This window comes from Anolis carolinensis, chromosome X (assembly GCF_035594765.1).
Source record: "Anolis carolinensis isolate JA03-04 chromosome X, rAnoCar3.1.pri, whole genome shotgun sequence".
Lineage (NCBI taxonomy): Eukaryota > Metazoa > Chordata > Lepidosauria > Squamata > Dactyloidae > Anolis > Anolis carolinensis.
This window is the reverse complement of record NC_085847.1, coordinates 6,875,602-6,890,893: the sequence shown is the minus strand read 5'-3', so window position 1 is coordinate 6,890,893 and position 15,292 is coordinate 6,875,602. Positions and strand designations below refer to the sequence as shown.

At 46.2% G+C, this 15,292-nt stretch overlaps 1 protein-coding gene across 3 annotated transcripts in view; it reads right to left on the bottom strand.

Annotated features, from left to right (window-relative positions):
- Positions 1–15,292, bottom strand: part of bicdl1 (BICD family like cargo adaptor 1) — a 41,264-nt gene that overhangs the window by 14,324 nt on the left and 11,648 nt on the right. For 2 of the 3 annotated variants that reach the window (XR_009999990.1, XM_062958421.1), the window contains exon 3: positions 6,154–6,270. Coding sequence is in view for 2 of the 3 variants with exons in the window: in XM_062958421.1 (XP_062814491.1) it covers positions 6,154–6,270 (117 nt within the window). In the remaining variant the exon portion in view is untranslated. Of the gene's footprint in view, positions 1–79; positions 1,594–6,153; positions 6,271–15,292 lie in introns of those variants that run through there. The other variant, XM_062958422.1, reaches the window with a different exon arrangement.

Below are 15,292 nucleotides of genomic sequence, written 5' to 3'. Positions count from 1 at the left end.
CCCAAGTTGTGGTGTGGAGGATGGGGCAAGAGGGCAAGCAGGAGAGAGATGGAGCGGAGGCGTAAGGAAGCGCTTCCACCTGTAGCCGAGGCTGGCACCGAGAGGGAAGCGCAGGCACGCCGGCCCAAGGCCTCCTTCCCCCACACTTCAGGAACTGGCCTGGAGTGTGGAAGGAATTTAAACTCTGGGGAGTTGGAATGCGTGTTGCCAGGCGAAGGAGCGGGAGGGCAGGAGCCAAGCCAGACCACTGTGTTCTCTGGAATTCCCAAGAGATAAACCCACACATCCACGCCCCAGGGGAGGACAGCCTGCCCCGGTCCCAGACGGCCCAAGGGTCGCACCGCCCAAGGCTTTTGCACAACGTCTCTTTGCGCCTGCTTCCGGCAAATGAGGGGCGAGCCCAGCGGGTCTCCTGCACAGCTGGGAAATGTCCCTGCTTTGCACTACAACTCCCAGAACCTCCAGGGGATGGCTGGAAGATACTAGGAGTTGGAGCTTTTCTCAAATGAAACATGGAAAGTTCCTCTCAGACAGCAATATGGCATGTTACTGTTCACTCCAAAATAATAGAAGCTGACTGGTTAGGTTTCTGTGATTTTTGGAAGGGGAATCTATCTAAAAGAAGAAGAAAGTGGCCTTTAAAAACCTCCAAGAAACCATGTCTAGCCACCCCAAAGCAACCATGACGAACTGCACTATCCCATGTGATGCTGTTTCAAAAGCAACGTGTGTTACCCCCAACAGTAAAGGATTACAGGCCCCTTTGTGTCAGCTTCCATGCTACACCACACTATGATTCCACTGTAACGGCTGTGTCAACATCCTGTGGAATGATGGGATGTGTAGTGTGGCTGGACACTAGCGCTCTATGGCAGAGAAAGCTACAAACGTCATGACACTGCAAATTCCAGGATTCCACTGGATAGAGTGATGAGCATCAAAGGGGAATGGTACTACCATAGAAAGAAGAATATGGGAGGATGCTGCCAAAGGGAAGATGGAGGCAGTTGTCCATCATCTTTCAGAGGGCCACGTGTTTCTCCATCCCTGTTCTTCAGCCCCATAACTATTTCCCACACATCAATAGAACTTCCTCCAACATCAATGCATATGGGTTTTTGTGCCGCAATGGCTTTTATCGACAGAATACAACATCTCCCTCTTGCACCTGCCTCCCCGTGACTCATATTCTGTTTTGTACCGAGAAGGACAAAAAGGAAGAGACTACTGGTGCAAAGAAGCATCACAGAGCCTATGCTGAAGCCGATAATATCACCTTCAGTGATCAAATCAATATGGGACCAACTGTCTGGTGGTAAGAAACCAGCGTCTCTCTTGAACACTAAGGTGCTACCAGCCAACCTGATAGGATTTTCCATGCCCTGTCAATAGCTATGATTTTGCCCAAGCATGTTAAAGTGGCTTGTTTGTGTCTTTTATATATTTCCTGACTGGTTAAAAGCTGTATTTCATGTTGTTCCATTGATTTTTATTTCTGTATAGCACTCTTTTTGTTCTATTTTTGGACACTGCCCCCTTGGTACTACAGAAGGGATGGTGATTTACGAATATTCTTTTAAGAAAAAATAAGCCAACAAATACACCTACCGGCCTAGGTGAAGGTGGGGCGCAAATTCAAAATGGGTGACAAGCCTAGGATGGTCAGACTGAAAACTAGAGAGGGCTCGTGTACCTTGAATGGTTGTGCAAAAGAGGGAACTCCTACTTGTTGAACAAACTGGGGAGTAAGCAACACCTGTTGAAATTCCCTCTTTTGCACAGCTATTAAAGGTACAGGAGCCCCCTCCAGTTTTCAGTCTGGCAGTTCAAGGTACAGGAGCCCTCTCCAGAGCAAAACTCTGGCAACTCTGGAACAGTCACATGGAGGGACCATAAAGGTCCATGGCCCTCAACTGCTTGGAATATCTCCCAATAGCATCGCTATATGAATAAATGGAGCCTCCTCACTTTACTTCATGGTAGGGCTGGCTCTGAATGCAGCAAAAGGGGAAATAGTAGGGCTGGCACTGACAATATTCTTTCGACATATCACTCCCCCCATGTCTTCTTTTTTAAAAAATTATTTCCAGGGGGGGAAACCCACCAGGAATTTCCCAGGAATCAGCTCAGATTATGACATTCTCATGTGACCTCCTGTGCAAGAAAGGATTGTCGGCCCATTCTTGCAACACCTTTCGAACCCCGGCCCTCCCTTTCTCCGTTCGTCTTGTAGCCAAACACAAATCTCTGTCCACTAGAGTCTTACAGATAAAGCTCACTTCCCGGATTTTGCTTCGAAGACAAGTCTGTTAAAAAGCCCCATGGAAAGCCCATGCCATTCCCGTTGCACATTTTTACAAAACAGGTGAGCCAGGATGAAATAAAATGTACAGAGGGGGGATTTCCCAAATAACTTAAAAGATGTTTTGAGCAGCTGAAAGCTCTTCTTCACAGCCAAACCCCTGTTCAAAGAACGTTCTTAAGCCAAGCAGCATGCAATGTTCAGCACATAGCAAAGAATAGTGTTGTTTGGGGCCTTTGAGAAGGAACAGACGTTGCGTTGGCCACCATGGGACAGCATGATGACTGGAGGAGCCTTGGAAAACGCCCATCATTCCCAACCAACATGGTGGCTGTGGAAAGGTGTAGCCTTTGGTCTGATCCACTGTAGCTCTTCCTATGTTTTTAGGAATCCCTTTTACCATAGGTTGTTATTAGGGGACTTATCCAAGTGGGATCGCTATATGAAGGAAATGAGCATCAACACCTTTTGCTGTATGTTTCACAAAAATGGCCTTTGAGGAATTTGGGGGCCACATCCCAGGATGTGCAAAATAGCTACTAGTTTGGTGGCCAGAAACATAGGAGAAGCGTGCCTTTACGGATCAGAGATTTCTGAGACAGCAGCTCCAATTCAATCATCCATCCCCACTAGAGTAGACCCATGGGATCTATGGGATTTATACAGTATAGTCAAATAAATAAATCCAATGGGATTGAGGCCCATCCTAGAAAGCCATGGCTCCGTGATGGGTTTGTCCTGTTCTGTCTCTCCTGAGTCGACCATGATGGGAATCACTATTGGTGGAGGAGAGAATGCGGAGCTCCATGGACCATTGGCCAGACTCAGGATGGTAATTGAAGGAGACAAGGGATTGCCAGAGAAAATCCAGCACTGAACACAGACGCTGAAGTTTGAAAACATGTCTGGAGTGAAAACCGAGTGCAGCCCAAACAGTCCTCCTAAACAACGGCCCCTTGGAGAGCAGCAGAGACCCTCTGCCGCCCCCAAACCTCCCCTTCCGCCCCAGCAAAACACACCAAAGCCAGTGACCCAGACGCGGAGAGACACGGAGAGCACAGCCAACAGGTCATGCAATGTGGAGGGTGATGGAAATGCATTCAAAACCCCGTGAAAGCTTCTGTACTTACTTCAAGGACTTGCTGCTCCGCAGCCGAAGATGGAGGGGACAGGGGAGAGGGCGGAAAACGGGAAAAAGTCAGGGTTGACGAGGAGGAAAAAACAAGAAATCGACAAACTTCCAAGGGGGGGAAAGAAAGCTCCCTTCTGAAATGGAAAAGTCTCTCCCCCTCCAGCCCTGTCTCTAAGAGCAATTTTTGTTTCTCTCACCAGAACTTAAAAAAAAAATCAATTGCAGACTCTCTAAGTATGACTTTGCCAGCCAGGCTTGGATATAAGTGCATAAGATATGAAGGTGACCTTTAAGGAAATTTGCAGGGCTTTTAAAAGGTGCCTGGAAATGGTTTTCTCAAAACCTTTGGTCATTTGTTCTTAAGTGTCGGAAAATTGTTGCCTTGGCATTTGTAATTGGCATATATTTTGGTGCGCTTTCTTCTTTGCTTGCTCTCATTTGTTTTCGGTAAATGTCTTGTAGTCTAATTTTAAAGAAAGTACATGCCTAGCTATGTAATATTGGTCTCACTAATTGAGTATTTTCTGTTTCTGACTAGCTGTAGAGATGGATTTGAGATTTGTGCTTGGAATGGATGTCGAGTCTTCCCTAAACAGACTTTGTTGCTGTTATACACCATCAAGCCGGTTTTCATTTCTTCTTGCAAATCCAGCACTGTGACTACAACTCTCTGAATGAGATTCTGGGAATTGTAGTCCAACCTTTTGAGAAAGCAGCTGTTTTTGAGGGTGTAAATATAAATACAGTAGAGTCTCACTTATCCAACACTCACTTATCCAACGATCTGGATTATCCAACGCATTTTTGTAGTCAATGTTTTCAATATATCGTGATATTTTGGTGCTAAATTCGTAAATACAGTAATTACTACATAGCATTACTGCATATTGAACAACTTTTTCTGTTAAATTTGTTGTTTAACATGATGTTTTGGTGTTTAATTTGTAAAATCGTAACCTAATTTGATTTTTAATAGGCTTTTCCTTAGTGCCTCCTTATTATCCAACATATTTGCTTATCCAACGTTCTGCCGGCCCGTTTACGTTGGATAAGCGAGACTCTACTGTATATAAGATGTGGGCAAAACGTCAGAAGAGAAAGCTTCTGGAATATGGTCATACAGCCCGAAAGACTCACAGTAATGTCAAACAGGACAGGCATACTCAGCAGTTGTGTAGGACAAGGCCAGGGCTGATGCTCTTATTAATTTTGGGTCTACACCCCATGTGCTATCAGTACATTTCCGCAAGATGTTATTGGGTGTAGCTACTTTGTGCTTGGTGTTCGCACAGTGTTTCCTAAATGTTAGCGTTCGGTCTAAGGTGACGACAAGATATTTAGGGTGGGAACAGTGTTCAAGCTCTTGGCCTTCCCAGGTAACCTTCATTTATTCATTTATATCCCTGCCTTTCTCCCAATAATGGGGCAACATCTTGAAAATAATCCAGGTTTTGAGAAAAGTATAAATCAGGCATGGGTGTTTACCTCAGGCCCGCCACATCCTTATGCAGGAAGGATGGGAGGAAGGCATGCAGCAGCCGAGAGCACTCTGGAGCGCTCTCAGCTGCAGCATGCCTCACCCTCCTCCTGGCATAAGGACGGCCCCATCCTTATGCTGAGAGGGTGGCCTGAGAGGAAGGAACGCAGTGGATAAGAGCCTTCCGGAGCGCTCTTGGCTGTCACCTGTCTCGCTCTCCTCCCGGCATAATGCCGAGAGGACAGCCCGAAGATCAGGGGAGGAGGATCAGGGAGGAGGATCGGGGCAGTTGTTGCATGTCTCGTTTTCCTCCCGGCATAAGGATGGGGCAAGTAGCTCCATCCTTATGCCCGTCCTTTCACAGGTCCTCTCCCTTCCGGCCCGGCTGTCTCAGTCGGGCCCACAATGCGGCCCCAAGGCAAAAAAGTTTGCCCATGCCTGGTATAAATACACAAGTCAATTAAGCAATTTCCCAAGTCAAAACGGAACAAGGAAATGCCTTCAAAGATTATACAAACCACACCACTGCACAGCAAAATCCCGCTCCATTTAATTTCCTAAAGCCTAGTGGGACGCAATTTTCTTTTTTTCAGACCGGCGTCATGTATTCTCGGTGCAAAATGGGGAGGAATTTGCAACTCTTCTTCAGCAAGAGAGAAAGGGGAAGGAGGAACGGGGACACAGAGGGACGTGTGGATTAGCGGAAGGACGAGAGTTGCAGGTTGGTTTCTGGGACTCAACAGAGAGCTGGGTGAAGTACAGAAGCTTCCCTTCCCTTGTTAGTATCATCCCCATCCTGTTGCTGGTGCCTTTGGTTACTGGAAATACTCCAAAATGGTCTACATGGGTGGCCGAGATAGAGACACATTTACTTTCAATGCACAAAACTTTGGTTTCATGCACAAAAGTATGATATAGATACAAACCAGGCATGGGCCAACTTGGGTCTTCCCTCGAGGTGTTTTGGACTTCAACTCCCAGAATTCCTCACAGCCTCAGGCCCTTTCCTTTTCCCCCTCAGCCGCTTAAGCGGCTGAGGGGGAAAAGGAAAGGGCCTGAGGCTGTGAGGAATTCTGGGAGTTGAAGTCCAAAACACCTGGAGGAAAGACCCAAGTTGGCCCATGCCTGATATAGATAGATAATAATTGTGCAGTGTAGACATTAGCCGAAATGTGTAGAGTCATTGCCCCTCTGTTGCAGTAACAGCCGTCTCATTCTGGATCTTTTCCAAAGCAGACTCACCTCGGCCTGGAGACTCTCCAGTCGGACTATATGCTGGCTGGTCGATGACTTCTTCTCCCTGAAGTCCTCTTGGAGGACGTGAACCTGCATAGAGAGCTGTTTTTCCACCTCCGAGGCCTACAAAACAGGAAAACACCACTGAATTCATGGAGCGAAGAAGAAACGGAGGTCAAGGTAAGGTTCACAGATCTCAAGGGAGTCTTGGGGAAAGGGGAGGAATCTCTGGGAAAGAGCGCTGCCTTGGAAGGTGTATTAACAATATTTTATACTTAATTTTATATTGTACTAGCTGTGCCCGGCCACGCGTTGCTGTGGCGAAGTATGGTGGTAGGGGAGACAAATGTATTGAGGAATTGGTGGTAGTTAAGGTAAAGGGTAAAGGTTTTACCTTACATTAAGTCCATTATAAATGGGTAATATAGCTGTGTGGAAGGGCCTTGAGTCTACATTGCCATATAATCCAGTTAAAATCAGATAATCTGTATTTTATAGGCAGTGTGGAAGAGGCCTAAGTGAGGCCTAACTCTGCCTGTCCCCTGGGCTGAGTGGGTTGCTAGGAGACGAAGTGGATGGAGCTTAGCCTTCTAACTGGCAGCAATTGGATAAAAACAATTATTCCTCTCCCTCTAATTAGGACTTTATTTTTGTTTTCTTTTTGTTGTATGAACGTAGAGGCATGGATGAGGGGTTGTGCTGCCAAGTTTAGTGTTTGTGGGATGTGTAGTTTTGTTGTTTTGTCCTAGGCCGAAATTTCATTACCCTTTTATATATATAGATTGCTTTTGGTGTTGCTAGCCACTTTGAGTATCTTTTTAGAGAGATAAAGCAGAGTATAAATATAATAATAATGATGATGATGATGATGATGATGCCTTCTTTCAAAATTGCTCATGCCATTATTACGAGGGCTATCCAGAAAGTAGATTACATTTTGGAATTAAAAATGAACAGAGTATAGGAGAAAACATTTACCATATGCAGTTGAAAGCCACACCCAAATACCACATCTCACGTAGTCGCCATTCAAATCTAGGCACTTACCATAGCGATGAATGAGCTTGGCAACTCCTTTCCCACTAAATTCTGCCACTTGCATCCTCAACCAGCCGGTCACCCCTTCCCACAGCTGTACAGTGTCACCAAAACACTGTGTTGCCAGCCACGCCCCCATTGTTGGAAACAAGTGCTTGAGGACGCAAGCGGCAGAGTTTAGTGGGGAAGGAGTTGCAAAGCTCATTCATTGCTATGGTAAGTGCCTAGATTTGAATGGCGACTACGTGAGATGTGGTGTTTGGGTGTGGCTTTTAACTGCATACGGTAAATGTTTTCTCCTATGCTTTGTTCATTTTTAATTCCAAAACGTAATCTACTTTCTGGATAACCCTCATATTTCCAGGTACCTAATATCTTCCTGGGTTGAATAATATTAATTTATGTCCCTCCTTTTTTCCAATAATGGGGCTCAAAGCAACTCATAAACAACAAAAAACTATATTGATTCAAAGCCATACAAAAATACAAAGAGTGTCTGTGTGTCGTTTAAAGAAAACCACACACTTAATTTCGACAGTTCAAACAGTTTGAAAACGATATGCACAAAATAAACCAAAGCACTGTTAAGGTCTAGCTTTTTCTGCACCCCACATTGTAATACACACACAGCCCATCAACAACAGAACAGCCAATATACACATAGGAAAAATATATTTTTCCCATGGGTCTCCACCTAATAGATACCCCCACTCCCCCAAAATGGCAGTTCTAGGAATTAGATTTCAGGGATATCTAACTGGGATGCTTGAACAAGAATGATGGGTGTCCCCTTTACACCAGATCTGTTTCTTTGTCGGAAGCAAAAACCTTAGAAACTGGTTCCAGCAATTTGCCAAACGCTTTAGGATATTCCCATAGGAAATCATTATCGTTCAGCTTTGCAACGGGCAAAAATAGGTCTTGGTTATTGCGCCAACGGCGTCATCTGAAAACAAGCGACGGCAAACCGAGAAAGGAGGCCTCAGCAAACGAAACCTTTAAAAGGGTGCCCTGCTGCTTACAGGGGGGAATGATCAAAAGCCATATTCAGAGCAATAACGGTTGGTTTGAATCCACTGCCCACTATAGAGTGGTGCTCTCTAGATGGGTTGGATTACAAAACACAATTGCAGACAGGGACTGCTGATGACTGCATACCAGGGATGCCAGCTAAGGGATGGCTCTCTTTTGTGATGCCAGCTGGAAGTGAGAATACCAGGGAAACTCACTGTGCATAACAAACACCCTCCTCCAACAACCTAAAAGACAGCTTTATACATGAACGTCACCAGATGATCAACACCGGAATCAGATTGACTACATCAGTGGTTCTCAACCTGGGGTCCCCAGATGTTTTGGCCTACAACTCCCAGAAACCCCAGCCAGTTTACCAGTTGTTGGGATTTCTGGGAGTTGAAGGCCAAAACATCTGGGGATCCCAGGTTGAGAACCACTGGACAACGTCCTTTGCAGCTAACATTGGCAGACATCCATCCAGTTAGTGAAAACAAGACCTGGAGCTGACTGTAGTTCACATCAGAATCAGACTAAAGAGGTTAGGAAAAGCACACAGACCAGTTAGATATGCTCTCAAAAACATTTGTAGTGAATATGCAGTGGAGGTGAAGAATAGATTTAAGGAACTCGATTTAATAAATAGAGTCCCAAAAGAACTATGGACAGAAGTTTGCAGCATTGTTAAGGAGGTGGCAACAAAGTACGTAACAAATAAACAACAACAATAGATGCTGACGGATTCCTCCCATCCCAAAGAGATGGTTCCTCCACCCATGACTCGAGAAATGGAACCTCAATCTAGGACAGTGGTTCTCAACCTGGGGTCCCCCAATGTTTTTGGCCTACAACTCCCAGAAATCCCAGCCAGTTGACCCCAAGTTGAGAACCACGGATCTAGGAGGCTGTTTTCTGTTGAGCAAGAGTGCTTCACTACCAGGGGAATCTTTCTGGAAAGAGGGGGCTGACAGAGATGGTGTGCAAAGGGGTCCCAAGCCAGCTGAGACTATGTCGGGAGGACTCAAAGGGGAGCAGGAGCCCTGGTCCGCAGGTGGTGCTCCCTCTGCTGGCAGCACAGGCCGAAACAGACCGAGAGACGGACGACAGTCCGGGAGGGTCAAGCACTGCGCAGCTTAGCACAAGGGGCTCTGGAAGAGCGCTTCTGACCGCTGGAAAGTGGCTTATGCCCATGTGACCTCTCTAGCTTGCTCACTGTATTGTAGTTGTGGGGGGAGCAGAGCGAGAGTGCTCTGTGGCATCATGAGATGGGTGGCCATCTGTTACTTCCTTGCGTGGAACAGGAGCAAAAAAAATTGCCGGCGGGCATGTGGGCCTGCGCATATACCCAGAGTTAATAGGATTACGGTCCTCATACAGGCCTGCTCCTAAGCCACCCACCATCTGTTCCCCGACACCTTTAAGGAGGATCTTGGTCTCCATTTCCCTGCAGTTTGGATACAGATGTACGTCTCCCTGAGGAGGGGGCAATGCTAGACTTATTTATCCTGCCCCTGCATCCGCCTTTCCTTGCGAGACCCATCTGCGCTCGGGAATGTCATAACCAGGGAGATGCGTTTTCCTCCCCGCCCAATGGCCCTCTCCTCTGCCATCCAAGGCAGGAAAGGGCCTGAGGCTGTTAGGAATGGTGGGAGTTGAAGTCCAAAAAACATTGAGGGCACAAGTTTGCCCTTGCCTGCACTAGACCTTTCTGCCATGAAAAGAAATATGTTTGCGTTTTGTGAAACTCTCACCCAACTGATCATTTTTAACTCTCTGGGCATTTGGCTACATGGTTTTAAGCTATTTTTAGTTTCCTTTCCAAACCGTTGGTGCTTATTGATTTGGCTTTTGTTGCATTTGAACACCACAACACGCTGCCTTCGACATTTTTATTAGGCGGAGACAGGCGTTGAAAGAAATATTTCCCCACACGTTTGAAGCATCTAGGGCGATAGGTGCATGCATCAAAACACACAAAGAGGGTGTCTTAAACCCTCCGGAGAAAAAGACACAGAGGGGGGTTCCAACGCTGTCCTTTCCCTGTCTCCGGCCAGTGCTTGGCTCAAAGACATTTCCTTCTCCCTTTTGGACCTCTAGTATACGTCTGTTGGCAGGTCCGCACGCTCCGCTCACATCCATTAGGACCTTGGCCAATGTCTTCTTCGAATTCATTTGAAAATGCTTCCCAAGGAAAGAGAAATTAATTCCAGTGAATATGAGAAGAGGCCGCCTTGAAACTCCCATCCTTATTTAACTATAGAGCAGCGTTTCTCAACCTGGGGGTCGGGACCCCTGGGAGGGTCGTGAGGGGGTTCAGGGGGGTCACCAAAGACCACTATTTTCTGTTGGTCATAGGGGTTCTGTGTGGGAAGTTTGGCCCAATTCTATCAGTGGTGGGGTTCAAGGGGCTCTTTGATTGTAGGTGAACTATAAATCCCAGCAACAACAACTCCCAAATGTCAAGCTCTATTTTCCCCAAACTCCACCAGTGTTCACATTTGAGCATACTGAGTATTTGTGCCAGGTTTGGTCCAGATCCATCATTGTTTGAGTCTGAATGTAGGTGAACTACAACTCCCAAACTCAAGGTCAATGCCCACCAAACCCTTCCAGTATTTCCTGTTGTGCGCGGGAATTCTGTGTGCCAAGTTTGGTTCCATTCCATCATTGGCGGAGTTCAGAATGCTCTTGGATTGCAGGTGAACTATAAATTTCTGCAACTATAACTCCCAAATAACAAAATCATTCCTTCCCAACCCCACCAGTATTCAAATGTGGGTGCATCACGTATTTGTGCCAAATTTGGTTGAGTGAATGAAAATACATCCTGCATGTCAGATCTTTACATTATGATTCATAACAGGAGCAAAAAGACAGTTAGGAAGTAGCAACGAAAATAATGTTATAGTTGGTGGCATTAGGAAGGTTGAGGACCACTCCTGTAGAGGCATAAAGGTTTATATGGTTGTGAATGGATGTCGATACCTACAAGGACTTGGAGTGGCTATTGAGGAGAGTCAGGAAAGAAAATGCACCCAGAGAGGACTTACATAATATTCAAGTGTGCAATGAAGACATCAAAATAGAGAAAAGGTTCCATCTCTTGGCTCAGTCCTGAATCAAAATGGAGACTGCAGCCAAGAAAAAAGGACTCGGACTCGGAAGGGCAGCCATGAAGGAACGAGACAAGAGCTTCGAGTGGAAAGATGCCCCGCTGAATATTAAAGGCCGAATCACCCACAGTATTTCCTCTTTCGGGGTGTGAAAGCCGGACGGCGAAGGCGGCTGACAGGAAGCAAATCAATTCATTTGAAATTCCAGAGGGAATATATGTAAAGTGCCGGAGGAGAGTTCTGCCAAGGACTGCCAAAAAGGAACAAGCCCGAGAGGAAATCAAGCTTGAATTCCCTCAGAAAGCAGAGATGACTCAACAGAGGCTATCTTACATTTGACAAACTGAGAGACAGCATGACTCAGTGGAAAAGGTGATAATGCTCAGTAAATGGGATGGCGGTAGGAAAAAAAAAGGAGACCAGTGGGATGGAAAGACTCTCTCAAGGAAGCCACGATCTGAAGGAACAGGACACTGTCGTGGAGGTCTCTCATTAACTGGATTCCCGAAAATTGCAACAACAACGTATATAGACAAGACACTTGGTTGAAATAGAAATATAGCCCATGGCAAAAGAACAAGGCATTCCAGCTTTGTCTTCCCAACTTGATACCCTTCACATATTTTGGACTGCCACACCTATTATTCTCAATTGTCATTCAGGATGGGGAGGAGGATGGGAGTTATCTGGAAGGCACTCGATTGGAATCAGGGAGCTGTAATAGAACCAAGTGCCACATCACACCGCACAGCTGTAACCGTATTCAGCCTGTTTCATACAAAATCACCCCCAGCGGACTGGAGTCTTCATGTGGGGAGCCTCCAAATCGGGGTCCAAATCACCTCCCCATGTCACTCCCCTACCTTTGGCATCAGGGGCACGGGCTGGGCAACCGTGTTCCAGTTGCTTGCCAAGCAAAAGCATAGCACTTCAACCAACTCCTCACTAGGCGCAGGGAAGCCTCATTGCTCTCTAATAACCTTCGACGGTGCATTAAAGCTATTTTTAAACAGGATTACTCCTAATATAAGCCGTTCACTGAACGGCCCATTATACTGTAAGGGCCTCTTGCGATTGTGGAGAACCTGGAAGATAATGGAATAGTCCAATCAAACCAAATCACCAGGTAAAGGCTCTCGGAATAGCCCTGATGTTTCAGCTTTGTCAAAGCTTTTCGCTTTATTGTCTTTCAGTCAGAAAGGCCGCGCAGCGATGATTCACAGCCAGTCACTGCTTGTTTAGAAGACATTCTCTGCTCTTCAAAAGCGACAGGCACTAAGAGCATTGGTTGACGTCGCAACAAACCAAAGTTTATCATGACAAACCAAGGAAAATTTTGGCCTCGGACACTCCTTCCTTCCCTCTCAATTAGGAGAAGTTTGGAAGTGTTCACTTCCATTTCCAGTTACCTGCATCCTCCCATTGTGATTGGAGATCACACTTTCGAGGTGGTATCCAAAGTGCTGAACCTATTTGGAAGCTAGGCTTCAGCACCTTGGAGAGCTCTTCTGAAATACAGGCAAAAGACTGGAGGTGATTCGCAGCCCCTGCCTGCCACTAGTACCAGGTTGAAAGAAGCCGCATTAGGTGACTTATCTTTTGCAAGATGCTTGAACGGTTGCATTTTATTTCTTCAACATTATTGTTGTTTCTCAAGGACTGGGCTCTCTATCTTCCCTACCACCTGGCAGCAATTCTGCTTTGGAAAAAAGGACATCAAGGTAACCCCCAAATGACCACTTTGGACGTCACCGCCGCGTCTCCCCAGTTTCCGCAGCTTCACCGTAATGGGATTGCGGGGAGACAACAACAACAAGTCAGGAACTACCATCTTGTTACCATGGCAACACCCGAGGACTGGGAGCGGGTGATGTACAGTCGCCTAGCAACTAGCAATGGCGCTCCTGAAGCTGCGGTGGAAATTGCACATCGGCAGCATCAGAGGAGATTGATCGTCCCGAGGCCGGGGAGCACACCACCCAGACTGTTCTGGTACAAGAATAATGAGGGGAACCACGCACGTCATGCCTCACCTCTGGAGAAGGCGCAGGGAGGACACGGAGCAGAGCAGCAAGGACCCAGGCAATACCCTTGGGCCAACCGAGGCAGCTGCCTCAGGGAGCACATTTTCAGGGTTCACACACAAGCAAACTGGAAGTCACTGCATTTCCAAACAGCTGCCGTTTTCCTGCCAAGAAGGCAGAGAGATGTCTGTGCGGTTTTCTGCCTGGGATGTCCAAATAACAGGAGAGGAACCTTTCCAGGCCAGCATTGTGCTAAATAAAGCTGCCATTTTCAGCTGTTATATCACCCAGTGGCAAGAGCACCCATAAAAGAGACCCAACACTCAATCTCTGGATACACCAACCATCCTGCTTCTGATGGCTTCCTACCCCAAATAGGCAACTTGTGGCCTTCAGGATCTCTTGACTGCAGCACCTGCCAACATAGCTGATGGGGAAGGGTAATGGGAGTCAGAGTCCAACAACACATTATCAATTCCCGAGTTTAAAAAGCAAGAATATCTGGTATTTGCACTAGTTGTTTGCAAAGGCCTACGGCTGTGCTTCAGGATATAAAACAAGAGTAACTTGTCACAGGTCTGCTCAGGCAGCCACTTTGGAGAGAAAGAGGCCGGAAGTGAGCTCAGCGAGAGAAGAAAGTCAAGCCAAAGGGTCGCCGTCTAAAGCTAGAACTAGTCCACAGAAGCAAGGAAAACACCCAAAGCTTTAAGCAGAGATACCCTGGAATTTGGGGACTGGATGTAGGGAAATCTGGGGGGAAACAAGATCAAAATGAGCCAACTAAGAAGGATAAGATTCTGAATACAAATTACTTTTGGAACTCAAGATTACAGCCATGGAAGCCAACTGAGGAAAGAGCAGGAAAGCGGAAGGAGGAGACCGAAACCGGGACATTTGAAAAGCAGCTGAGAAATGAGATGAAGGAGGGTTATCTGTTATAATAATAAATAATAATAAATATCTGTTGGGGCCAAACTGGCAGGAATGTATGACAGGTATGCACCAGGAAGCCTTCTTGTTACCAAATCAATGCAGCATGCTCCAACTATTTGCAGATTGGGCAGCAGGCCTTCTACACACTTCTTTTCTGGTTTTAGAAATGAAACCACAGCTAAAGTTGGATTATCACAGGCCAAGGAGATAAATTATTCCCTTAGTATCCAATAGGTACACATATGCACCCTTTTGTGTCTTCCTCTTCCTATTTCCCGCTCCTCACCTTCTGCCTCCGACTAAGAATTTGCAGGAATTTACCCAGAAGCAACACAACAAGCTTGCCCCTATACAATAACTATTCTCAAATTCTTTTGTCAATACTTTTTTCAAGCTTTATACCCTACTGTTATCAGTCCTGCATTTAGGTCAGGGAAGTTCACGACAAATATGAAAAAAACAAAGCTGTGAGTCACAGAGCATAACATTGGTTGTGACGCCGTGTTCCGAGTCATTGCAACAAATCCCTTTTCAAGACATGACAATCTAAAAGTAACTTTCCAAGCTCTGTCCCGGGCTGTGATCCCAGAAACGAACAAGATACAAGAGCGATACATCTTTGCTGAGAACCTTGAAAAGAGATGCCTCTCAGGGCAGACAATGCCAGGTGGAATTTAGTCCAATCCTCGGATGTGGTCTAAAGGGCCCGATTCTGATTGTCTTCACAAGAGGAGACCTTTGAATCAGTTGCTCACAAATCAATCAACATAGAAGCAAATCCAAACTGATATACTTCTTGAATGAGGAAAGTGTAGCCCCCAAATCCCTCCAATCCCCTATTTGAAAAGTTGATTGCCCCCAAAACCATGGAGACCCACAGAGAAAGCCCACACAGTCCCTATTTTTAACAGTCCTTCTCAAAATGGCAACTGGAAGTGATGAGACAACACTTCTGGTCACCATATTGGGAAGGGCTCAAGATGATAAACAGAGGTATCAGGGAGGGCTGGTGTGGAGGCCGAG